Genomic DNA, 27,743 nt, shown 5'->3' with positions numbered 1-27,743 from the left:
CTGGTTCCTAAATCTCTGTCTTACCATTATATAATCTATCTGAAACTTGTCAGTATTTCCAGGCTTCTTCCATGAATGCAACCTTCTTTTATGGTTCTTGAACCAAGTGTAAGCAATGATTAAGTTATGCTCTGTGCAAAATTCTACCAGGCGGCTTCCTCTTTCATTTCTCTCCCCCAATCCATATTCACTTACTACGTTTCCTTCTCTTCCTTTTCCTACTATTGAATTCTAGTCACCCATGACTATTAAATTTTTATCTCCCTTCACTATCTGAATAATTTCTTTTATCTTGTCATACATTTCTTCAATTTTCTTCGTCATCTACAGAACTAGTTGGCATATAAACTTGTACTCCTGTCGTAGGCATGGGCTTTGTGTCTATCTTGGCCACAATAATGCGTTCACTATGCTTTTTGTAGTAGCTTACCCGCACTCCTATTTTTTTATTCAGTATTAAACCTACTCTAGCATTACCTCTATTTGATTTTGTATCTATAACCCTGTATTCACCTGACCAAGAGTCTTGTTCCTCCTGGCACCAAACTTCACTAATTCCCACTATATCTAACTTTAACCTATCCATTTCCCTTTTTAAATTTTCTAACCTACCTGCCCGATTAAGGGATCTGACATTCCACGCTTCGATCCGTAGAACATGTTTTCTTTCTCCTGATAACGACGTCCTCCTGAGTAGTCCTCACCCAGAGATCCAAATGGGGGAATATTTTACCTCCGGAATATTTTACTCAAGAGGACGCCATCATCATTTAATCATACAGTAAAGCTGCATGCCCTTGGGAAAAATTACAGCTGTAGTTTCCCCTTGCTTTCAGCCGTTTACAGTACCAGCACAGCAAGGCCATTTTGGTTAGTGTTACAATGCCAGATTAGTCAATCATCCAGACTTTTGCCCCTGCAACTACTGAAAAGGCTGCTGCCCCTCTTCAGGAACCACATGTTGGTCTGGCCTCTCAACAGATACCCCTCAGTTGTGGTTGCACCTATGGTACGACCATCTGTTTCGCTGAGGCACGCAAGTCTCCCCACCAACGGCAAGGCCCATGGTTCATAGGGGGAGGATGTAATCAGTATAGTTTATGAAAACAGTTGTTACCATATTACTCGTGAGATTCAAAAGTAAGATTTGATGGCTGAAAGAATGTGAATTATTGTGTAGTAAAAGCAGAGTAGCAAACAAATCTTGGCAGTTAATGTTTTGTAGATTTTCATTTGGCTTTACCTAGGCTCTGTTTGTGCTATTATGAGTATTCACCTGTCAGTTGATGTTGGTGCATCACTTCCTACAAGTTAAGTGAAAGACCACAAAATATGCAGTGTCTCTATGAAAAAGAACTCTCTGCAGCCATGGCTGGGTGAGTGATGGGTGCTCATAACCTAGCACTACAACCCGACTGTCGATTGCTGCCACTTGTTCCACATTGGTAATGCTGCAACCAGCTAGAAACGTACCTGCTGTGCATTAGTTTTGAGGTTGCACCAAAGCTGGTGATACAACCTGTGAGTGAAATGCAGGACCTGTTACAGCATTGATTAGCTGGAAAATAAGTACCCAACATGTCTGTTAAATTGCTGATGCTCTGTGTCTGCCAGTTATGTTGTTGGAGTACATCAGCATCAATTTCATATTAAAGATAAATGCACTTCATGCAGAATTCAAGGAGCCTTTAGAGAAGCCACTAATCTAAAGTAATTGTCCCCCCAACATAACTTTGACGAAGTAACAGCCCAAATGGAATATCATACAGAATGAGCTACCACTCAATAGAATGAAAGTGTGTTGTTAAATGACAAAGGTATTTCATTATTATTTATTTGTGTTACAATTTTCACCAAACTCACACTCTGTTTATCTAAATAATCCTTCACTGTTGAGAATGTATCACTAAATGAGTATTTTCTACTTACCTGTTCAGATAAGTTTGTTTCTGTAATGTCTTTAATCTCCTTAGGGCAATTTATTGTGCAATTTTATTTCCTGGTAGAAAATGCTGTTTCAAGTTTCTTGTGTATTTTTCCTTGGAAAATATAACTTCAAACTGGATCTTGTTGTATGTTCATAGATAGAGCTGTTTGTGCAGTAATTATGTAGGTTCTTTATGTGCATAACTGATAAGTAAATGTAGTGGTGTGATGTAGTTCAGATCCGAATAATTCATACAGATCTTTACAATGAGCCAGATTCCTATTTTTGGTTATTATTCTTTCGCTTTACTGTAGTTTGATAACTGTGTTCATAATTTGGCCTCTGTCTCCCATCCTCCCCCCTACCCCCCCCCCCCCCCTCTCATAAAAATAAATAAATAAAATAAATAATCCATAACTAACAACCGAGTGTACATACGAAAAGCATGTAACTTAAAGTCACCAGCTGTTACACATTAATGATAGGAGACTGCAATAACCTGTATAATGACATTGTCTCTGTAGCTCTGTATGTTCACATCACTTCAATTGAAAATCAACATTTTTTCCTAAAAACTTTGTGTTTTTCGCACAACCTGATCGACGTTTAATTTAAGAGTGTCATTTTCCCTCATCAAACTGAAATTCAGGGCATTTGTTTTCTATACATGCAATTTTAATTTATTGTATATTGACCAATTGTGGACTTCCTTGACAATTTCATTTGCTTTCTTTGGAAGTTTTCTTGCTTTCTGAGTGATTACAATATTGCTTTCCTGAGGAAAGAGAGCTTTTTCTCTCTCCCTATGACTGCGACTATTGGACAGGTCAGTGACGTATATAAGGAACAGTGCTGGTTCAAATATACTACCCTGAAGAATTCCTATATGAATGTATTGTGGTTCTGAAAAGTGTTTCACTGAAAGTTTATCCTTATTTGACGACTGTGTTATATGTACTCCTATACCCTATCTGTTAGATATTATGCCTATGTCCGTCTTTACAGAGATGGTTGTGGGACCTCGGTTGTTCAGTACAGAATGTCAAATCAAACACTTGTCAGCCATATAAATTTCCAAACTGTTGTTTTACTGGGTTATTGATTTGGTGATAGAATTCATTAGTATATTTTATATAATTGATTGCATTGTTTTTGAGAATGGCAAAAGCAGTGAAATGGACTATATTTTTGTGTCTTCTACATTATGTTTCGTTGGCAGAGGCACAACTACTGTCTGTTTCAGGTACTCTAAAAATGTATGTAATGGAGTGACTCATGTATCTATTCTATACTACTATAAAAGTCATAGTTTGACAATGTCACCAAAAATCTCAAAAAGTTCTTGATCAATTTACTTCAAATTTTTGCACGACACTCCAATAAACCTTTAGATATAAGCTACATATTTCTGTTAAACAATGCTGTAGAGGTTTTCTATTAAAACTGACTGCGAGGAAAAAAAGTCTTGTGGAAATGTGTTTAGTTTTCTCTCTAACAGCCTGACGATATCAGGAGATTTAAACCATGAGACATATTATTTCTCCTATATAAATTCTTCCTTCTTAGATATATATATATATATATATATATATATATATATATATATATATTAATGTGCACAAGAATGTGCTGTTTTGTTTTATTCGTTGCAGTTGATTTTAACAGAAAACAAGAGAGTTTTATTTATGGCTTATCAGCTTATGATTAGAATACTATTAAAAATCAGTCATCTGAAACATTCTAATCCTATCCATTCACAGATTAAACAATGCAAAATAGTGTTGTTGAAGCCACCATCCTCAGATCCAGCAGTGCCAATAATCTCAACCAATTTACCCATTCATTTTAATCCTACTCAATTTTTAATCAAGGTTTACTTTGAAGCACCAATAAACAAGGCTCATACTTAGAGAGGAGAGGATTTGGGGGGGGGGGGGTGGACATAGGGAGTGGAAAAGAGGAGAGAGGCAGAGAAAGGTGGGAAGAGGTGAGGAACAGGAAAACGGAGAGGAGGAGATCGACAAGGGGGGGGATTGAACAGAGTGTGGAGGAAGATGAATATAAGAACATACATTCAATTCCCATACCTATTTACCCCCCCCCCCCATCAATGAACCATAGACCTTGCCGTGGGTGGGGAGGCTTGCATGCCTCAGTGATACAGATAGTCGCACCGTAGGTGCAACCACAATGGAGGGGTATCTGTTGAGAGGCCACACAAAAGTGTGGTTCCTGAAAAAGGGCAGCAGCCTTTTCAGTCGTTGCAGGGGCAACACTCTGGGTTATTGACTAATCTAGCCTTGTAACACTAACCAAAAGGGCCTTGCTCTGCTGGTACTGCGAACAGCTGAACGCAAGGGTAAACTACAGCCGTAATTTTTCCTGAGGGCATGCAGCTTTACTGTATGGTTAAATGGTGATTGCCTCCTCTTGGGTAAAATATTCCAGAGGTAAAATATTCCCCCATTTGGATCTCTGGGTGAGGACTACTCAGGAGGACGTCGTTATCAGGAGAAAGAAAACATGTTCTACGGATCGAAGCGTGGAATGTCAGATCCCTTAATCGGGCAGGTAGGTTAGAAAATTTAAAAAGGGAAATGGATAGGTTAATGTTAGAGATAGTGAGAATTAGTGAAGTTCGGTGCCAGAAGGAACAAGACTTTTGGTCAGGTGAATATAGGGTTATAGATACAAAATCAAATAGGGGTAATGCTGGAGTAGGTTTAATAATGAATAAAAACATAGGAGTGCGGGTAAGCTACTACAAACAGCATAGTGAACGCATTATTGTGGCCAAGATAGACACAAAGCCCATGCCTACGACAGGAGTACAAGTTTATATGCCAACTAGCTCTGCAGATGACGAAGAAATTGAAGAAATGTATGACGAGATAAAAGAAATTATTCAGATAGTGAAGGGAGATGAAAATTTAATAGTCATGGGTGACTGGAATTCAATATAGGAAAAGGAAGAGAAGGAAACGTAGTAGGTGAATATGGATTGGGGGAAAGAAATGAAAGAGGAAGCCGCCTGGTAGAATTTTGCACAGAGCATAACTTAATCATTGCTAAAACTTGGTTCAAGAATCATAAAAGAAGGTTGTATACATAGAAGAAGCCTGGAAATACTAACAAGTTTCAGATAGATTATATAATGGTAAGACAGAGATTTAGGAACCAGGTTTTAAATTGTAAGACATTTCCAGGGGCAGATGTGGACTCTGACCACAATCTATTGGTTATGAACTGTAGATTAAAACTGAAGAAACTGCAAAAAGGTGGGAATTTAAGGAGATGGGACCTGGATAAACTGAAAGAACCAGAGGTTGTACAGAGTTTCAGGGAGAGCATAAGTGAACAATTGACAAGAATGGGGGAAAGAAATACAGTTGAAGAAGAATGGATAGCTTTGAGGGATGAAGTAGTGAAGGCAGCAGAGGTTCAAGTAGGTAAAAAGACGAGGGCTAGTAGAAATCCTTGTGTAATAGAAGAAATATTGAATTTAATTGATGAAAGGAGAAAATATAAAAATGCAGTAAATGAAGCAGACAAAAAGGAATACAAACGTCTCAAAAATGAGATCGACAGGAAATGCAAAATGGCTAAGCAGGGATGGCTAGAGGACAAATGTAAGGATGTAGAGGCTTATCTCACTAGGGGTAAGATAGATACTGCCTACAGGAAAATTAAAGAGACCTTTGGAGAAATGGGAACCACTTGTATGAATATCAAGAGCTCAGATGGAAACCCAGTTCTAAGCAAAGAAGGGAAAGCAGAAAGGTGGAAGGAGTATATAGAGGGTCTATACAATGATGATGTACTTGGTGGGCAATATTATGGAAATGGAAGAGGATGTAGATGAAGATGTAATGGAAGATATGATACTGCGTGAAGAGTTTGACAGAACACTGAAAGACCTAAGTCGAAACAAGGCCCATGGAGTAGAACTACTTACAGCCTTGGGTTGAGCTAGTCCTCACAAAACTCTACCATCTGGTGAGAAAAATGTGTGAGACAGGCGAAATCCGTCAGACTTCAAGAAGAATATAATAATTCCAATCCCAAAGAATGCAGATGTTGACAGATGTGAAAATTACCAAACTTTCAGTTTAATAAGTCATAGGTGCAAAATACTAACGTGAATTGTTTACAGACGAATGGAAAACCTTGTAGAAGCCGACCTTGCGGAAGATCAGTTTGGATTCCGTAGAAATGTTGGAACACGTGAGGCAATACTGAGCCTACGGCTTATCTTAGAAGCTAGATTAAGAAAAGGCAAACCTACATTTCTAGCATTTGTAGACTTAGAGAAAGTTTTTGAGAATGTTGACTGGAATACTCTCTTTCAAATTCTGAAGGTGACAGGGGTAACGTACAGGGAGTGAAAGGCTATTTACAACTTGTGCAGAAACCAGATGGCAGTTATAAGAGTCGAGGGGTGTGGAAGAGAAGCAGTGATAGGGAATGTAGTGAGTCACGGTTGTAGCCTCTCTCCGATGTTATTCAATCTGTGTATTGAATGAGCGGTAAAGGAAACAAATAAAAATATGGAGTAGGTATTAAAATCCATGGAGAAGAAATAAAAACTTTGAGGTTCACCAATGACATTGTAATTCTGTCAGAGATAGCAAAGACTTGGAAGAGAAGTTGAACGGAATGGACAGGGTCTTGAAAGGATGATATAAGATGAACATCAGCAAAAGCACAACTAGGATAATGGACTCTAGTGGAGTTAACTGAGATGATGCTGAGGGAATTAGATTGGTAAATGAGTTTTGCTATTTGGGGAGCAAAATAACTGATGATGGTTGAAGCAGAGAGGATATGAAATGTATACTGGCAATGGCAAGAAAGGTGTTTCTGAAGAAGAGAAATTTGTTGACATCGAGTATAGATTCAAGTGTCAGGAAGTCGTTTCTGTAAGTATTTGTATGAAGTGTAGCCATGTATGGAAGTGAAACATGGACGATAAATAGTTTGGACGAGAATAGAATAGAAGCTTTCTAAATGTGTTACTACAGAAGAATGCTGAAGATTGGATGGGTAGATCACATAACTAATGAGGAGGTATTGAATAGGATTGGGGAGAAGAGGAGTTTGTGGCACAACTTGACTAGAAGAAGGGATTGGCTGGTAGGGCATGTTGTGAGGCATCAAGGGATCACTAGTTTAGTATTGGAGGGAAGTGTGGAAGGTAAAAATCATAGAGGGAGACCAAGAGATGACTACACTAAACAGATTCAGAAGGATGTAGGTTGCAGTAGGTACTGGGAGATGATGAAGCTTGCACAGGATAGAGTAGCATGGAGAGCTGCATCAAACCAGTCTCAGGACTGAAGACCACAACAACAACAACAACAACAACCTATTTAGCAACTGTGGAGCATTGCTGTGTTTGCTAGTCATGTTTATAAAGGCAACATGTATGCTCTAATCACATTATTTCAGTATACAGAACAGATTATTTGAATTGGGATCTCCTACTTACCCATGAAGTCACCTTAACTAGTTACATATTTTCACCAAACGTCCAGGATGAATTGAAATTTTAATAGCAGTGCTGTTTCCCTTATAATATTTCTTCCAAACTCAACAATTAGGAGCTACTCCATGCGTAATGTGGTAAGAACTCAGTGCCCAGGATATCAGGGTTTCAGTCACCATCTGCCATAGAGCTGAGCTTTAGTCATCACAATAGATGAATAATATTGTGTCTATTTTATCAATGGCCTTATTTACACACTTTCTTAGATTCTGTTGTTTCCATGGGTATAAGAATATTGTTGTTATTTTGTTTGTTTATTTTCCTTCCATTCTTGCACTTGGTTCTATAAGTTGTTTCTAAAAATCTGTCTGGAATTTTTTATTGGCACTAATAAGATTGTCAGTTTTCTTTTTGTAAATAACGTAATCTCATCTATCTTAGTGCTTCGGAGAGACTTATTGCTGTACATCTGTTCTGCCATTTAGATACCTGGATGACTATCGAAATGATGATGACAGTGATGATAATACTAGTAAAAGAAAGAATGATGATCTGAAATTTATTAAAGAGCAATTATCTCTGAGGAAACCTTCAAAATCATCTTCTACTGACGATGAGGTAAAACCAGAACGTGTGAGAGTTCGAGCCTCGGATTACACGTCTTCAAAGGTTTCTGGCCTCACAATATCGGTAAGTCTGAAACGCAATTTGTTTTTGGTCAGTTAAAAAGCATTTTGCATGCTGTAACTGAATGTATTTAATCACCCAGATGTGTTTTGTCTTTGTTAACCCTTTTTGCTCCACTGTCGAGCTATTGTTGGAATGTTCATAGCAGAGCTTAATACGAAGATCTAACAACTCAAAGCATGTTGCATTCACATGTTTCTAGTAGGATGATGGTTGGTAGAAAATGTGCATGTGATGATACTGCCATGTCTCTTCTCAAAGACTTCTTGGATGAAGGGGAACTTAGTGAGGAAAGTTACAGGGAGGAAACTTCAGTGTGCTGTGATGTAGGTTCTAGGGAACTGGAATCCACTGATGGATTGGAAAGTGGACAAGAGAGAGAACCTTTAGCAAATACCTGGAAAGTTTATCGCTATGGTGACGGTGAGCCCATGAAGTTTCCTTTATCACACAACGAAGTTTCACCATTCCTTGTGATGTTGGGCCAGAATTTGAACCTGAAAATTTCTGTCTCTTCTTCACTGACAACTTTATTAGTGGAACCGTGAATACTAGAAAAATGTTTGCTAAAAAAAAAAAAAATACAGAAAGTCGCTCCACTTACAAAATACTCAGTGTGGCACTTGTGGAGGGATGTTTCATTACAAGAATTGAAGGCATATGTTGGTGTAATATTGAACATGGCCTAGGATTTGAAGACAGAATTAGTTGATTATTTTGCAGAAAACTGGCTAGAATGAACTCTGTTTTTGAAAGATGTTTTTTTACTCATTTCCATTTTTTCAAATATTTTGGATGCTGCATATAGTTCCACCTGTCACAATTCAAGGGTGTCAACATATGAGAGGGAGCAAGGTAAAGAACATTAGTGAGTACATCAACAGTAAATGCAAAGAACTTTATGTACCAAAAAGAAAAAAGTGAAATGATCATATGGCATTGTTGGCTGGGATGTCCCATTCGGGTTCAGTTGCCAAGTGCAAGTCTTATTTCATTCAGTGCCACATTGGGTGACTTGCAGAATGTGGTTATAAAAGAGAGCACAGAAGCATTAACAGGAAGAATTCAAGAGCTACAATCCAAAGAAACCTAGAAAATGGGGTTTACGAGTTTTCTGTCTGTGTGATTCAGAAAATGCTTGTGTTTTTTCTCACGTTCCATACTATGGAAAGACAACTACACTAATTCATCCTAGTTTACCTTGTGCGTCCCAAATAGTGGTCCACTTGGCAAAGCAGTTGCTAGCTTGGGCAGGTTGTTCAGGCTATCACATCTTTACTGACAGGTTCTACATAAGCCCTTAACTTGGGGGGAATTGCACAAAATAAAATTTCATCTAATAGGTACAGTTATGCTTTCTCGGCAGGATTTTTCATGTAATTTCAAGAAGATGAAACTTGAAACTTCCTGGCAGATTAAAACTGTGTGCTGGACCAAGACTCAAGCTCAGGATCTTTGCCTTTCGTGGGCAAGTGCTCTACCAACTGAGCTACCCAAGCATGACTCACACCCCGTCCTCACAGCTTTACTTGTGCCAGTACCTCGCCTCCTACCTTCCAAATTTTACAGAAGCTCTCCTGTGAACCTTGCAGAACTAGCACCCCTGAAAGAAAGAATATTGCAGAGACATGGCTCAGCCACAGTCTGGGGTATGTTTCCAAGAATGAGATTTTCACTCTGATGCAGAGTGTGCGCTGATATGACACTTCCTAGCAGATTAAAACTGTGTACCGGACCGAGACTCGAACTCGGGATCAGTTGGTAGAGCACTTGCCCGCGAAAGGCAAAGATCCTGAGTTCGAGTCTCGGTCCGGCACGGCACACTGTTTTAATCTGCCAGGAAGTTACATATCAGTGCACACTCCACTGCAGAGTGAAAATCTCATTCTGGAAACATTCCCCAGGCTGTGGCTAAGCCATGTCTCTGCAATATCCTTTCTTTTAGGAGTGCTAGTTCTGCAAGGTTTGCAGGAGAGCTTCTGTGAAGTTTGAAAGGTAGGAGGCGAGGTACTGGTGGAAGTAAAGCTGTGAGGACGGGACGTGAGTCATGCTTGGGTAGCTCAGTTGGTAGAGTACTTGCCCGCGAAAGGCAAAGATCCCGAGTTTGAGTCTCGGTCCGGCACACAGTTTTAATCTGCCAGGATGTTTCATATCAGCACACACAGTCCGCTGCAGAGTGAAAATCTCATTCTGGAATATGAAACTTGCTGAGAATGAGTTATATGACTATCAAAATGAGATGAAAATTGCATCTCGTTCATTCAGTGACGAGAGGTTAGTGACAATCTTTAGTCCTCAAACCCAACTGATCACTGTTTATGGGAAGAAACAAACTGTGCAGTTCCTGAAACCCACTGTTACTTAAGAATACACTAAGTTTATGGGAGGAGTGAACCGAGCTGAACAGAGCTTATCAGTACTGTGGTTGCTGTGGTTTTAAAAGATGATCATACAAAATTTGGAAAAAAATTATTATTCTGGCTGACTGAAGTTACTGCAGTGAAAAGTTATATTCTATACACAATGGACAGAAATGAATGTGAAGAACAGCTGCAAGCTAATCTTTGCTATAGAAGAATCTAATCAGACAGCTAGTCAGCCAGGTTGGAAATACAGACTCAAAGAAGAGTAGAAGTCTGTCATCACAGACACTGAGAAAAGACAGAATGCAAGGTTACATTTTATAATGCAAAATGAAAGAAAAGAACAACAAGCCTGGAATTCACCTGGGGAGATGTTTTAAGAAGTACCATGCAGAAAGAATTATAAACAACCAAAACAAAAATATCATGTGTGCTTTCAAAAACTAGCATAAAAGAAAATAAAGTTGTCAAGTGACCTCATATTGCAGTTTACTTTTTTTAAAAAATGGCAGCATAATAACCCATAATCCTTCATATCATTATCCACTTAAAATAAATAAGAGTTAGGGAGAATGCAGTGAGTAGAAAAACTGTATTGGAAAGGATTAACAGGGATCATCAGAAGCTGTTCCGGAATGTTTCATTATGTCTGATTTTATTTAAAACAGTTCACATGTAAACCTAAACATAAAATGCAAGGTTACTTACAGTTGATATTTATCTCACTTCTTGATGGTTGCTCTGCTTTCACTCAGACGGAAAGTTTTTGGCCTTTGGAGTATTACGAGAGATATCACAGCTTATGATACAACAAACACCATACAGAAACACAAAACGCCAATGCATGATCACCACTTTTACTCCAGACTGACAGATCTCACAGACCCATAACTTAACAGTAAAGGAAGGGAAATATTATGAAAAGACTAATGTATAGATTTAACACAAAAATGGATTAAACTTATACAGGAAAGCTTACTGTAGAATCGGAAGCTGTTACAGCACAATAAGGTAAAAAGGACAACAATGTGAATATTGGGCTAACTAGAGAACCAATAAAAAAATAATGATATCCTCAAAATTATAACAGACTTGGGAATGACAAAAACAATATGAACACAGAACCTATAGCCCTCAGAAAACTCAAACTCCAAAACAAAAAGCAGAAAAGACAATGCAATTGTCCATAAGGACAAAAAACAACACATTGACAAAACGCGAGAACTCATTTCACAAAATGATATTAACAAACTGAAATTTGACCCAACAAACAGGTTCTGGAAGAAGGTAAAAAATACCTTAGAACATACAGACCACAAACTAGATGAAAAAATTAGGACAAAACAATCCCATTGTACATACCCTCCGGTGCAAGCCAAAAACAAACAAATAAAACATTCCAGTACTACCTATTATATACAAGCTACACTTCCACGATTTATGTTAGAAATTTCTATCTGAAAACTTCAAAATACAACAAAACCTAAAAGCTAACAGCCAACTTCCAGATGAATGCATTAATGAAACAGTCATGTTACTAAAACTAATAACAAAACAAAACTACCTTTCGTTCAGTACAGAACCTACTAAAAGGAAGATAATATACCAATGGGCTCTCCAATTTCAGGTGTATTAACAAATATTTTCGCAAACCAAATGGAACTACTTACTTTTAAAAACATTATTGCAAATAGAAACAGTGCACGAGGGTCAGATACATGGATGATATTACACCTTATAAATGCAGCATCAACAAATACTGACAAGCTATATGCAGGCATAAACACAACAGACAGAAAGATCAGATTCACAACAGGAAAAAACAGGATATTATAATAAACTTTTTAGGTGTAATAAAAATTAAAACAAACAGCACAATTTTGCAGTTTACTGTAAACCTACAACTGACACAATCTTACATCAAACCTCAAACCACTTACATTCTCAAAAACAAACAGCACTCCAATACTGTATTTACCCAAGTGTAAGATGATGTTTTTCCCGATGCATCACTCAAAAAATACAGGAGCGTCATATGTCCGCAGATTAAACTGTTACTGCTTGAGGTTACCATTTTTCATTGTTTAATAGATTATATAGAGGTCATTTTACATTTACAGATGAAGCTTTGGTTGTTGAGGTCACATGCAGATATTTTTTCTAAAGAATTTTGAAAGGCAGGACTGGGCAAATGATATTTGCCTTACAACAGCACATCATCTTCCAATACAGTACTGACATTGCTTGAACAATTACGTGACATTCGACTTGTGTGGTGCTAGTGTGAGGGGTATGCTAGAAACTATGAGCTAGGCACTACAACAATCCATTTCTTTGCTAAAAATTTGGCAATTTTGTGCAACACAGAAAGAAATAACACACAAAATTCTATCATCTTACAAACTGTTGTTGTATTTGCAATAAAAGTTCTCATACATGTATGGATACCCTGTACAAGCATTATGCTGCTTTTTAAGTAAAGGTGACATTCAAAAGCAGAAATATTGTTTTACTATGGGGGGCTGAAAATGATAAATTTGGTCACTATTCACATATTAGAATAATGGGTAAAAATGTTACCAGCTGTTAATCAGTTTTATAATATGAGGCTGACATTTAGATAAAATGAGAAGGAAAATTTAACTAGAATGAAATGTCTAAAAAACTAAATAAATCATATTAAAGTGACTGTAGCTGCTGTCACAAGAATAAATTGCAGCAGCAAGATCCATAATGGAGATAGTGCCAACAGACATCAGTATATGGGGATGAGTGCAAGTTTGAGGATTGCACTGAATTGTGATTGCAATATTTTATTTATGAATTAGTTGTTGTTGATAAATATGGCTTGCACTGAAGAAGATATTGCAGTCTGTGTTTCACAGTTGCTCAAGCACAGCACTACAGATGGGTTGTAGGGGGAACAGTGATACCAGCTTAGCTGAGAACTAGATGAGTGTGAGGAGGAGTGTAGTGAGCAGGCAGCAAGCTATGTTGTGTTGCCAACTATGGGAATTTATACTGTGTACTTTAGCTTTTTATGGGCATTTTTTATATTTAAACTGCAGTTTGACTGAATCCATTTGTAGTCAGAATTGAACTGACTTAAAAATTAGACAAATACTGAAAAAGAGTATTCATTTCTACAGGAGACCGTAAAAGTCTAGATGGGACCAGTGGCATACTTATGGTTTTCATGTTGCATTGTTGTTGACATTCACTGTGACATATGATGAGAATGAAAGGGGGTGTGTCAGTTGCTGATTGTATGCAGCCTATGAGAGAGCAACGAACGGACAATAGGTTTGGAACCAAGCGATACTGTAACATTCTCACATCACTATAGAAACAAAATCTGATATGTACTGGAATAAAAACAGCTGTGTCCTCAGGTCCCACGGTAACCACATCATCAGAAATTGCTTATTATTTGGAAGAAACAGCCAAATACTTGTGACAATGTAGATATAAATTTTACAGCTGGCTATAATAATAATTTGGTGGTGGTGGTGATTAAAAATAATGATACCGAAGATGACGGGCTTAGTAATCAAAAAATGTAGACAAGAAAATGGTGTGCAAAGTAGTGTCAACAATTTTTTTCAGCTATTTTATTTCTCCTTATATTATCAAAATGTAGACAGCTAATAAATGGCATAAATTTAGAATATGTACACTGTTAACTTTTTAGGTGGATATTTGTCAGTTTGCAATTTTGATTAGTCAGAATATGTTAAAAATAAATTTTTCTCCAGAAGCTTCTTGGGAAAAGAATCTTATTACCAGGGTCATCTTATACTCGGGTAAATATAGTATATACTACTTACAATCAACAAAATACTGCTTAACACAGAATACTAACAAAAATAACTAGACACTGCCAAACAAACAACGATAAACAGTGGATACTACAATAATCTAGCATTATAATTAAACAATCAATTTAAAAATAAAATAAAACCAGTTAACACTCATTTACAAACAACAATACAACAAGACTCCACCAAGCAAGCACGCACAATGATAAAAACACAAATCACATACGATAACACGAAAGAAGACTCAAGTTGGTCCACAAGGACATGGAAACAAAATACACGTAAAATAATCAACATTTTCAAAAGACAAAACATAAATGTTCCATGCAGACGCTTCAATCCAGAAGTGAATCCCATCCAAAAGTACATCCAAAAACTAACAAAGTACACAAATATCTACTCAAAAGTGGTAATATACCAATTACATTGCAATACATGTGATGTGAGATATGTGGGGCAAATTGGTAGAACATTTGATACAAGTAACATGGAAACAGTCAAAAAGCTATTCAACAGTTGCAGAGCATTTAAGGTAAATGAATTGCAGCCCAACTACAAAAGAGAAAAATGTGAAGATCAGTGGAATAAATAAGAAAAGCCACCTTGCTAACTTTACAAAAAAAAATCATATACTGACAGAAAAAAAATCTTAACACCAAAATATAATTAATGTACAGTAACCAAATTTCAGGACTAAATTTGTCTAGGTAACATATTTAAATGGTCAACATTGTGAGAGCGCAGATTAATGTCATTGCAAGAAAAGCAACTGCAAATGTGAAATAATGGTACATTAATAACTAGTGTATTTGCCAGACTTTTGAATGCAAGCATGCATATGTGCATACGTGTGTCAAACGGGTGCTGGATGTCAATTTGTGCGATTGGCAGCAAGGCAGATCTGGCTTTCATCAGAAAACACAACAGACCTCCATTCCACCCTCCAATGATGAAGTGGTAAACAGCGGTGGTTTGGTGTCAGTGAAATGCATGCTACAGGGCATTTGGCTCGGAGCTGTCAACTGATTTGTAACGGTTCATTGTGTCACTGTGGTGCCATGTGCTTCTTGAATTGCTGCTGCAGATGGAGTATGATACACCACCCCAGCTAGTACCCTGTGGCCGTCTGGAGTCCGGACTTCTTCCAGCCCTACCTTCCTGTGACCACTGTCATCAATTGTGTACAATTGCTACATTTCTGCCAAGTCTTTCTGCAATATAATTGAACGAACATCCAGCTTCTCATAGCCCTATTACACAACTCCATTCAAACGCAGTGCTCTGTTAATAATGTGTCTTCATCATCTTAAAAGCATTCTTCAATAACATCAATTCAGTATGTCCAATTGCAAAGGTGACTAATGCTCCTGACCGTTACATTGTTTATTTAAAGCAAACCTGATTTGCAGCCAGGTGCTACTAGCACCACTCTTATGCAACAGATGTGAAATTTGAAGACAAATCATCTTTCATGTTAAAAGACCCCCCCCCCCTCCCCCCCCCCCCCCCCCCACACACACACACATAAAAAAAAGGAATGTTGCCACTAGTTACACAAAATACATGATGCACCAAACACCAAAATCAATGCAGGAAGTTGTATTTACTGTTAAAGTGATGCCAGTTACTATGAATCTATATTGTCAACCACAGTATGTGCAAAGAATTTAGTGAAACCCAGAAATTTCAATTGAAGCATGTTATTAACATGCAAAATACAGGAAAAGGTGTGGCTTTCACCTAATGCATATGAGAGAGAGCAATATAGTCATCAAAGAAATGACACATTTTACGTTAAAATTCATATGTGAACTGTTTTAAATATAAAATCAAAATTTGTAAACCAATAAAATGTAACATTCTAGATCACCAATTGATAGTGGCTTGTTAATAAAGATGAAACACACATGAGTTATTAAATAGCTTGCAAAAAGACATGTTTTAATTGATACACATTGGATAGCTGCTGTTGAAAATAATTGCTACAAGAAACTTGTTAAACGTTTATGTATGTGAAGATCATGAATGTATTGCTTATTTTAATTTATAAATCTGCATTTCATTTCATTATTGTGTTCTCTGGTAACATGACTGAGTTTATACTATTTTATGTGGGAGGTGATCTTAAGTATCAAAACTGGTGAAAGTCTGAGCCATAACAAGACTCAAACCTGGACCCTTGCCTTTTGTGGGCAGTTCCCTTACCAATGGAGTAACGCAAGCATGACTCACCTTCACAGCTTCCCTTCTGCAGGTACATCCCTTACACTTTCCAAGCTCCACAGAAACTTTTTTCCTCTGGAGAGGAGCTTCTGCCAAGTTTGTAAAGTATGAGTGAGTTACTGACAGATGGAAAGCTGTGAAGGCAGATTAAGAACCATGCCTATATTTCTCTGTTGGTATGATGGGTGCCAAGGGTCCGTGTTCAAGTCACAGTCTAGGGCATAGTTTTTATCTGTCAGCGAATTTCAAAATAGTGCACATTCCACTGCAGAGTAAACATTCATGCTGATCAGGTTAAAGGTGTTTCTTAGTCTTGACTTGTAGTTGGAACTGTAATTGACATAGAAACATTATGGTTTATGATGTTGCCACTCAATCATGTAGCTGTATCACAGTAAACCCTAATGTGACAGGCATTTCAATAACAAGGCCTGATTCCATACAGAAAGCTTCAACTTGCCCCTGAGCTATTATTTGACTTTGCTTAATGTTAACTCTGATGAGTGTTGGAATCAACTTTCCACTCGGTATTTCTTGCTGCCACATATATAGCTTTTCAGAAGCTTCATATTGAATGATAGACATCACAGGCTACTTGGCAAGCAGTGGTAGAATGTCAAGTTTAGGAGCATGGTTTTCCAGAGAGGTAGCTGGAATTTCTCAAATTGTGAAATGGTACCACCAACTTCTGTGCATACGTTACAGACGCAAAAGTAAAAATTCCTGTTGATTACACCATTGTGTCAGAGCTTCATAGCTCCCTGAGATTGAGAAGGGGTGTCTCTTGGATACATGCAGTGAATGGGAAGGAAGTGATGTAACTTATGCAAAAAAAAATACACTGAAGATGCTAATGGCTTGAAAAACAACCTAACTTATGCCTACTTTTTATTTACCTGTGTTGGAAGAACATATCAAGCCTGGCATCTAGGACTGTAATATTGCTAGAACATGTCAAGCCTAGCCTCTATGACTGTAAAATATTACACTGTGTGTCCAGTCATATGGATACTTAAAATTGCAGCAGAATGGGCATGCCTCATATATTGCAAGTTTTGGACGGTCTGTGGTAAATGTGGGAAAGTAATGGCACATTTATGCTATAGTTATTTGCACTCAGTTCTTGAAATTATTCAGTTCTGAGCCTAGCATTCACTAAGGGAACGAAAAAGATCACAGAATAGATACCTTAAACTGCAACCATAAATGTCTAAAAGGCTGTTAAACCATCAGTTTTCACATTATCATATGCACCAGTGAATCACAGTCACCTGAAAATTTAGAAGCGAACATTGTATGTAAACTCAAACTATTAACAGTATATCTTGATATATTCCAGTTATATAAGTGCGGCGAATTCAAAGACAAGAATATATATACAAAAGGGCAAAAATATTTATGTAGTAAGAAAGTGTTTTCTAGTCGTGCACATATAACAACTTGTTACCAGTATATCACACATTTGGAGAAACAACGGATAAGAGACTAATTCTTCCTATATACAGAGTTAGCAATTTCTTTCACCAATCCTTTCATGTAATTCCTAAAAACTGTTGTGGAAAAATTAACTAATGTGTCCAAAATGGCAAGTCTACCATCTTCACCCTGGAAAGAAAAGCAACTAGAAAGGGGTGGAAAACACAAAGCTTTAGAAAAACTTAATTCAATACACACTGTTGTGATTGCATTTAAGTAATTGATTTTTGTTTTCAGATGACTGGTGTCAGTCTTCTAAGAGGTCATCTTTAGATCTTACATTACTTGATAAAAGGAATGGAGGATCTGAAGATTGTCTTAGAAGATTAAAACTGGTCACTTGAAAATAAAAATTAACATTTTAAATGTAATCAAGATAGTGTTTTTACTATAACAGCATTCCAAAAGAATTTCTAGAAAGAACTGCCCAATATTACATCATTGGCACTGGGTGATGAGTAATATAATGACATCCCACCTTTGATATTACTGTAGTATTGCCCTCATTTACTGCATAGGGAAGACATTGGATGGCGTAATGTGTTGCCCTCTTAAAGTCCATTACACTACTGACTAATCTCTCGCGTAGATTCTGGAGTTATTGCTTAGTCCTCACTAACCATTCTCTGCTGGAGATAAAAATACAAGCTGATTTCCTGCACAGACAACATCATACAGTTTTTTTTAGTGATCAGTCTTCTGACTGGTTTGATGTGGCCTGCCACCCTCATCATCTCAGAGTAACATCTGCAATCTATGTCCTCAATTCCAGTATCCATCTTCCTCTCCAGTTTTTAACCTCTACAGTTCTCTCTAGTACCATAGAAGTTATTCCCTGATGTCCTAACAGAGATTGTCTCATCCTGTTCCTTCTTCTTGTCAGTGTTTTCCATGTATTCCTGTCCCCACTGATTCTGCACAGAACCTCATCATCCCTTATCTTATCAGTCCAACTAATTTTCAACATTTGTCTGTAGCACCACATCTCAAATGCTTGGATTCTATTCTGTTCCAGTTGAACCACAGCCCATGTTTCACTGCCATACAATGCTATGCTCCAAAATCATATTCCTCACTCTTGAGAAGGCCTCTAGTTACTACTTACAACAGTTTCACAAAGAAGGCTTCAGGAGACAACTCCCCATATTTATATATTCCTTCCTTGCATTTTTATAGTATAGAAGTAGTGATACTTTGTCAGGCAGAGAGAATGGTATTCTTCTGTAGTCTAGACTCACATTCAGGAGGACAACAGTTCAAACCTGTGCCTGGCCCTCCTGATTTAGGTTTTCCATGATTTCCCTAAATCTCTTTAGGCAAATGCTGAGATATTTCCTTTGAAAGGGCATGGCCAACTTCGTTCCCCATCCTTCCCTAATCCAACAGGTCTGATGACCTTGTTGATTGGTCCCCTCCCTCAAATCAACCAACCAACCAACCAACCAACCAACCTACCTACCTACCTTATGGAGTTGTGACTGTATTGTTGTTATGTCTTCTAGAGCTATTAGTAATGAGTTGTTCAGTCTAATGCTAATATTTGTGCACGACTTTGCTATTTCCATTCTTCCTTCAACCTTACACTGACTGCTGGTATGTGTTAATTGACAGTAAAGGGATTTGTGGGATGACAGTTACCATTGGATTTGGACTTTAGTTACAGAAAATAGCGTGAATGAATTTTAATTGTTGATGTTGTCTTTTCAAACTATCTTTCTCTAATTGAGAAATTTTGTTGACATCTGTATAATGGCATTTAATGACCTATCTGTCTGGAATGTCTTGTGCAGTGAATGTTGTTATGTGACTAAAAGAACTGCAGATAACTTCCAGTATGCAGTGGAGTGTGCACTGTGGAGTGTGCACTGACTTGAAACTTCCTGGCAGATGAAAAACTGTGTACTGGACAGGGACGCAAACCTAGGACCTTTGCCTTTCTTGGGCAGGTGTTTTACCGACTCTGCTATCCAAGCACAGATTCACTTCTGTCAGAACCTCTTGTCCTAAGCTAAGTGCTGAAAAAACACACGTTCAAATCTATCTTCAGGACTGTAACAAAAATCCGTCAAACCGAGACCAGTTATAGACGCAGCACGTCTCAGAACACCACAGGTCTATAAGATACCTTGCAAGTGTGGCCAGTCTCATGTCATGCAAGTAGTACACACTGTGGAACAGTACATGAAAGAGCATGAGAGGTTTAATTGCCTATACTATGCCAAGAAATCTGCTTTAGCTGAGCATGCTTTAGAAAATGGACAAAAGATAAAATATGACAAAATGTCCATCGTAGTTCATACTAACAGCTTCTGGCATTGTGTAATTAAAGTCGCTATTGAAATAAAAATCACTGATAACACTCTAAATAGAGACAGTAACCTGCAGGGTAAGCATGGTGTGGGATCCAGCAATAGCATAGTTTAAGTGGGCAAATTGAATGCCGAGTCAACATATGTCCGTATATGGTGAGGCCATGAGCTTCGGAACAATAACCTAGCAGTTTGGTCCCTCCCCCCCCCCCCCCCCCCCCACACACACACACACTCCCCACCCCCCCCCCTTCCTTAAACCAACCAACCACGAGCTTCAGTGACATCACAGTCAGCAGCTAGTCTATATAAAAAGGTAGTACCAGCAGCCCACTGGCAGTCATACTACTTGACAATGGCCAAGGTGTGCTTGGCCAGCTCATGCAATTTTAATCACGCTACATAGCTGAAAATCCAAAAACTTTTAATCTGACGTTTCATTTGAATCTACTAGTGTGTCAAAGCAATGCACTGAACAGGTCATTGAATGTTACGCAGTGGCAGTTGAGTTTGGTGAAACTACACTTTTAATTGTAGTTGTTTATAGCTCCCCTAACTCAGATTTCAGGACATTTATTTTCAAGCTAGAGAGAATTCTTAGTTATGTTTAGTGACCTCAGTATTAATTTTATAAATGACTATGTAATGAAAAGAATGTTGGAACACACACAAAGCCTTGAATGTTACGCAGTGGCAGTTGAGTTTGGTGAAACTACACTTTTAATTGTAGTTGTTTATAGCTCCCCTAACTCAGATTTCAGGACATTTATTTTCAAGCTAGAGAGAATTCTTAGTTATGTTTAGTGACCTCAGTATTAATTTTATAAATGACTATGTAATGAAAAGAATGTTGGAACACACACAAAGCCTTCTGATATGACAAATACGATTCCATTTCCGTTCCAGTCACAATTAGAGTGAGGGGGAAAAAACTGTTTATATGCATCTGTATGAGTCCTCTAATTTTTTGTGTCTTATCTTCGTACTCCTTAGGTGCAATGTATATTGGTGGCAGTAAAATCAATCGACAGTCAGCTTCAAATGCTGGTTATCTAAATTTTCCGAATAGCATTCTTCAAAGAGAACTTCACCTTCCCTCCAGAAATTTCCATTTGAGTTCCTGAAATACCAATAACAAATCTAGCAGCCCACCTTTGATTTGCTTCGATGCTCTCCTTCAATTCAACCTAGTATGGATCCCAAACACTCGAGCAATATTCAAGAATAGGTCAAACTACTGTCCTATATGCAGTATTATTTACAGTTTATGGCTTGTAGAAAATAAATTGATGCTAAATCACAGTAAGGAACAGTTTTTATGGTTCCTAACTCACAGTTCAACTAAAACTGTCATTCTTATTGCACAGAATGGGCCCATTATTTGTGAGTCAGAACAATTCAGATTAAAGGTATTCAGATAGATAGTAAACAGTCATCAAAGCCCATATTCTGGATCTTGTTAAACAATTGACTGCTGCTATAGTTAACATTAGAACAGGATACTTAGTCTACTTTGCCTAGTTTCATTCACTTATGACATAGGACGTCATATTCTGGGGTGAGACTTCCCATTGAAAAGGATATTTTTGGCTCATAAATGGGCAGTTTCAGCAACATGTGCTGTAAATTTGCAAACCTCTTCTTGACTCCTGTTCAGGAGTCTTGCAATTCTGACACTGGCCACTCAATATTTAACTACTTTTGATGTAATTTTTTGTTAGCAGCATGAGCTTATTCCCCCAAATGAGCAGCTTTCACTCAGTTAATAAAATACAGAAATCCAAACTACATTTGGATCCCACCTCCTTGATTTGTATTGCAATAAGGTGTGCAATATTCTGCTGGATTCATTTTCCATGAGCTATCACAAATATTAAAAATCTTTGCAGTAATCCACACAGCTTCAAGTCTAAACTGAAGGGTTTCTGTGCAGTTTCTGTTGAGAAGTTTGTTATATTGTTGATTATGCTAATATCTGATCAGCAGTTTGTGATCTACGTAGGATAGGATTCATGTTAGTTGCATGCACTGACTTGTTTCATCACCATCTTCACGCTCCTCAGATCGTACAAAACTAGATGTGTAAATAAAAATTTAAAAAAAAACCTTTCACTGAAAGTTAATGTATGCTTCACACATCCATCTTCTATACATGCACAAGTTTGTACTAAATTTTACCTGTCAGTATTTTTGTTTCTTTTTTAACCAAAAGTGTAACAACCTCTGTTTTCTCGGCATTTTCAATTTTTTGTAATTATACCATGGTGTCTCTTTTCCACCCATAAACCACTTAACATGGCACATACTTCTCTACAGTGCACTTCTCATTCAATTTAAACTTTGCACATATTTCTCTAAATGCAACGTTGCTGCCTATTGGATCACGGGGTTCCTCCAGGGACTGGGTGTTTGTGTTGTCTTCATCTTCATCATCATCATCATCATCATCATCATCATCATCACATCTATATGCAATGTACTGGAACTAAATTATTTCCAATCATTGTCTATGTAGGATCCTAACAATGCTTATCTGTTCTTTCCTCTCCTTCTTGATGGATTATCAGCTTGGGAAATTATAGTTGCTGTGAAATGACATTATCACCAGCCCCTGCATCCATACTGTCCGCCTCCATAGCTGAGTGGTCGTCATGGCTCACTGCCATGCAGAGGACCTGACTTCAACTCCTGATACTGCCAGGGATTTTTCCTTGGTGGGAGGACAGGATTGGGGTGCACTCAGTCTCACGATGCCAATTGAGGAGATACTTGACCAAATGGTAGTGACAGCAGGTCTGTTGAACCATCAATGTGTGGGAGTGCAATGTGCTAACCCCCATCCCTCCATACCACATTCACGTTATGACATCGGCTGATGGCTGACACGGTGGTTGTTGGCCCGATTAGCAAATCTGTGGCCGAAACAGCTGTAGCCTTCTAGCAACAGCTTCACCTGCCTACACATATGTAACACATATCCCACACATCTATGTCTGTGTCTCTGTTGGTTTGCTGTGTGTGATGTAGGATAAGAATTTATATTTATCTGCATTGTGAATTTTAAAATTTTCCTGGAGAATGTTCAAACAAATTTCGGGATTGCAGCCAGTCATCATTTATTTCATCGTTTGGTATTTCAACCGGGCAGCTGCCAGTAATCTTCAAGTGAGTCATCGAAGAATAACTAAGACATACTCGATCTGTGAGTATTCCACAAATGCACCAAAATCAAGTTGACACATGGACCACACTTCCTGGCAGCAGTTCCATCACTGATGGAAATGCGAAACTCTGCTATCCTCTGCACTGCTGTTCACTGTGGCCATTGGTGCACTCTATCTTTAATTAGGACAAATCGTGGAGATGATGGGGTTCCATGCACTGTCCAACAGGTAGCCACTACCACAATTCATCAGCTTTTTTGCCATACTTATTTCCCTGGATTATTTAATAATAGAGACCAAACAGACATTCCTGCGGTAAGAATCGTAGTTCTGTCATACTCCATGGAATGTGCAGTGGAAATACAATGTTCGGCAATAGTGGACTTGCCTGGTTGCAAAAGACAAATGCAACATTAATGTTCAGTGCAGCATTCTCTCACAGTGGGTGTGGTCTGTCCTACCACATTGACAAGATATTTTGCAAATTCCTACCTTCTGCAATAACAAGTTGTCCTTCACTGATCCAAAGGTCTGCAATCTCAGATGGCGTACGGAAAATGACTTTCGTCTGAAATTTACAGAGGATTAGTATGAGTGGCCTTAAAATATACTGAATGCCCAAGATAGCCATCATTCTTTTGTCAAACAAAGACATCCAAGAAAGGCAGATAACCGTCTTTCTCTATTTCCTTAGTGAACTGAATGTTGTTGCAAATGGAGTTGATGTGGTGAAGAAACTCCATCAATTTATCTTCTTCATGAGGCCACATTACGAAAGTCAGCTGAGGTACAGATGTGATATAGTGGTACTGAAGGCTGACAAATGTAATGCAACTGTTTTGTTATCTCATAGTGTGTTTCATGAAAAAAAGTGTGTGGTCTGCTAAGTGACTACCTATAGGAGGATTGATAATGACCATACAGTATGTGTGCAGTGGAAAACTCCTGCACTACTGAATTCCTCCTCCGTACCTCAAGAGATCACCAACATGTTAAGACCGCATGGTTGTGTATCTTTAAGATTGTATGGCCTTCCAAAAATTAATAAGAGAAGTGTTCCATTACATCTAGTAATGAGCAACATTGGAGCTCCTAAATATGATTTAGCCACGTTTTGCTTCTTTGCTGAGACCTTTGGTGGGCAAATGCTCACATCACCATTTGACTTTACCAATAGACTAGAGGCTTTACACCTAAGCAGTTCTGACCGTATGGTTAGCTTTGATGTGGTATCATTTTTTACAAAAGTCCCTCCACAGATTCTTTCACACTAGTTGGCAGAAAGTTTCAGGTGGACATCACTGCTTTTTTTTCGGCTTGCTGTATCCTCAACCTATTTTATGTTCAACCAAGAATATTTTGAACAGACTTATGGCATCACTATGGGCAGCCCTCTGTCTCCCTTGGTGGCCAACCTTCATATGGAGGATTTCGAGGAGAGAGAGCTTGAATCACCTGTCCTTAAACCAACTATATTTTGGAAGTATGTGGAAAATACTTTCATAGGTTGGCCTTGTGGAGAAAATAAATTGATGGAATTTCTTCGCCATTTCAACCAATTTACAACATTCAATTCACTAACGAAATAGAGAAAGATAGTTGTGTGACTTTCTTGGATGTCTCTGTTCAACAAAAGAGTGATGGCTATCTAGGGCATTAAGTATATTGTATGGCCACTCATACTGACCTGCATTTGCAAGCATCATGTTGTCATTACCCATCACAAACTATAAGCATGCTGAAAACACTTGTACACAGAGCTCAAACTGTCTCAGATCTAGATAGTTTGTCAAAAGAGCTCACCCACCTAAATACAGTGTTCAGAAAAAATAGATATTGTATCCAGCAGATTAACAGGCCACTGTCAGTTAAAACCAAAAATGGAGAAGTGGATAAAGATGAGAAAACCCTTTGCAAAATCTTTAGCTTCTCTTCATTTCGTGGGTAACACTTCATTTAAAATAGCTAGACTCCTCTGTAAATTTCAGGTGAAAGTGATTTTCCATCCACAATCTAAGATTGCAGTGCAGACCTTTTGGGACCAGTGAAGGTCGGCTTGTTATTGCAGAAGGCTGGAATCTACAAAACACCTTGTCAGTTTTACATGGCTTACACAGTACAGACCACACCCACTGTGAAAGAAAGCTCCATGAGCATCAGTGTTGCATTTGCTTTTTGCAACCAAGCAAGTCCACTATTACCCAACATTGAATTTCCTCTGGACATTCAATGTAGTATGACAGAACTATGATTCTGACCACAGCAATGTGTTTTTGGGACTCCACTATTAAAGAATGCACAGAAATACACCTGGCAGAAAACCTGATGAACTGTGATAATGGTTACCAGTTGGACAGTGCATGGAACCCCATTATCTCCACAATTTGTTTTAATCAAAGGCAACAGAGTGCATTGTGCTGCCACCTACTGCCAGGTACTCCATATTAGTGACCTCAGTACTCATTAGATATTGTGAGAGTGCAGAATGGGGTGCTCCGCAGAACTCAAGGACTTCGAACGTGGTCAGGTGCTTGGGTGTTACTTGTGTCATACATCTGTACACGAGATTTCCACACTCCTGAACATCCCTAGTTCCACTGTTTCCAATGTGATAGTGAAGTGGAAACGTGAAGGGACACGTACAGCACAAAAGCGTACAGGCTGACCTCGTTTGTTGACTGACAGAGACTGCCGACAGTTGAAGAGGGCCATAATGTGTAATAGTCAGACATCTATGTAGACTATCACACAGAGATTACAAACTGCATCATCATCCACTGCAAGTACCATGTTAGGTGGGAGGTGAGAAAACTTGGATTTCATGGTCGAGTGGCTGCTCATAAGCCACACATCATGCCAGTAAATGCCACACGTCGCCTCACTTGGTGTAAGGAGTGTAAACATTGGACAGTTAAACAGTGAAAAAACATTGTGTGGAGTGACGAATCATGGTACACAATATGGCGATCTGATGGCAGTGTGTGGGTATGGCAAATGCCCGGTGACGTCATCTGCCAGCATGTGTAGTGCCAACAGCAAAATACGGAGGCGGTGGTGTTATGCTGTAGTCGTGTTTTTCATGGAGGGGACTTGACCAATTTTGTTTTGCATGGCACTATCACAGCACAGGCCTACTTTGATGTTTTAAGCACCTTTTTGCTTCCCACTGTTGAAGAGTAATTCGGGGATGGCGATTGTATCTTTCAACATGATCAAGCACCAGTTCATAATGCACAGCCTGTGGTAGAGTGGTTACATGACAATAACATCCCTGTAATGGACTGGAGTCCTGACCTGAATCCTATAAAACACCTTTGGGATGTTTTGGAACGCCGAATTCATGCCAGGCCTCACCGACGACATCGGTGCAGCATTCCATGAATAACTGGCTGCCAGTCCCCAAGAAACCTTCCAGCACCTGACTGAACGTATGCCTGCAAGAGTGGAAGCTGTCATCAAGGCTAATATTGAATTCCAGCATTACTGATGGAGGGCGCCACGAACTTGTAAGTAATTTTCAGTCAGGTGTCGAGATACTTTTGATCACATTTGGATGAAGTTCATTCAGTGGTTTAGGAGGAGCAGCGCGGCCCTGGCCGGCACTGACTACTACTGCCATGCAGCAGTGCTGCTCTGTCGCTGTTGGAGTACTAGTTATTCTCTGTGTTGTACTGTCCCTGTTAATATATATCGATAAAATCAGTACTGCTCTAGACATTTTTGGGACTGCTCTATTAAATGGGCACATTTCCGCTTTAAAAAGCATACTTTTTATTACAGGAAACAAACAGGCACTTTCCACTGGCACTAAGCATTCAATGAAAGATGTGATGAGCAGTATTTGTTTGGATTTAGCCCAAATTAAATTACAAATATCTGCCAAAACACTAGAGAAATTGCACCTGGCAACTCGTAAAAGGGACAGCCCATATATAGACCAGCCTTTTCCTCAAGGCTTCACCTGCATAAGCATCTGACACATATATTTCATACATCTCCCCCTCTCCCCCATCTTCTGTCCATATCTGCCCCCCAATTTCTGTCCATCTCTGCCTACCCTTCTCTCTGTGCATCTCTGCCTACCCTTCTCTCCGTGCATCTCATCTCTCCCTCTCTGTCCATTGCTGCTTCTCTCCCCTCTACCCCCCCCCCCCCCCCCTTTCCCGTACATTTCCTCCTCACTCTTCTCCAGAGGGATGTTGTTCTTACGCTAACAGTACTTCTTTCCTAACAATAAGTAGAATGTATAGTTGAAATCAGTTCAGTGGTTTCAGATCTTTGGTGCGCATCC

The 27,743-nt window shown here is 38.7% G+C and overlaps 1 protein-coding gene across 1 annotated transcript in view; it reads left to right on the top strand.

Moving 5' to 3' along the window:
- LOC126299561 (uncharacterized) overlaps positions 1 to 27,743 on the top strand; it is a 280,185-nt gene that overhangs the window by 198,895 nt on the left and 53,547 nt on the right. The window contains exon 10 of the mRNA XM_049991559.1: positions 7,898 to 8,102. Coding sequence (XP_049847516.1) covers positions 7,898 to 8,102 — 205 coding nt within the window. The remainder of the gene's footprint in view (positions 1 to 7,897; positions 8,103 to 27,743) is intronic.

This window comes from Schistocerca gregaria, chromosome X (genome assembly GCF_023897955.1).
Source record: "Schistocerca gregaria isolate iqSchGreg1 chromosome X, iqSchGreg1.2, whole genome shotgun sequence".
In the NCBI taxonomy this organism is placed as follows: domain Eukaryota; kingdom Metazoa; phylum Arthropoda; class Insecta; order Orthoptera; family Acrididae; genus Schistocerca; species Schistocerca gregaria.
The sequence above is the reverse complement of the archived record's forward strand: the minus strand, read 5'-3'. Positions and strand labels throughout refer to the sequence as shown.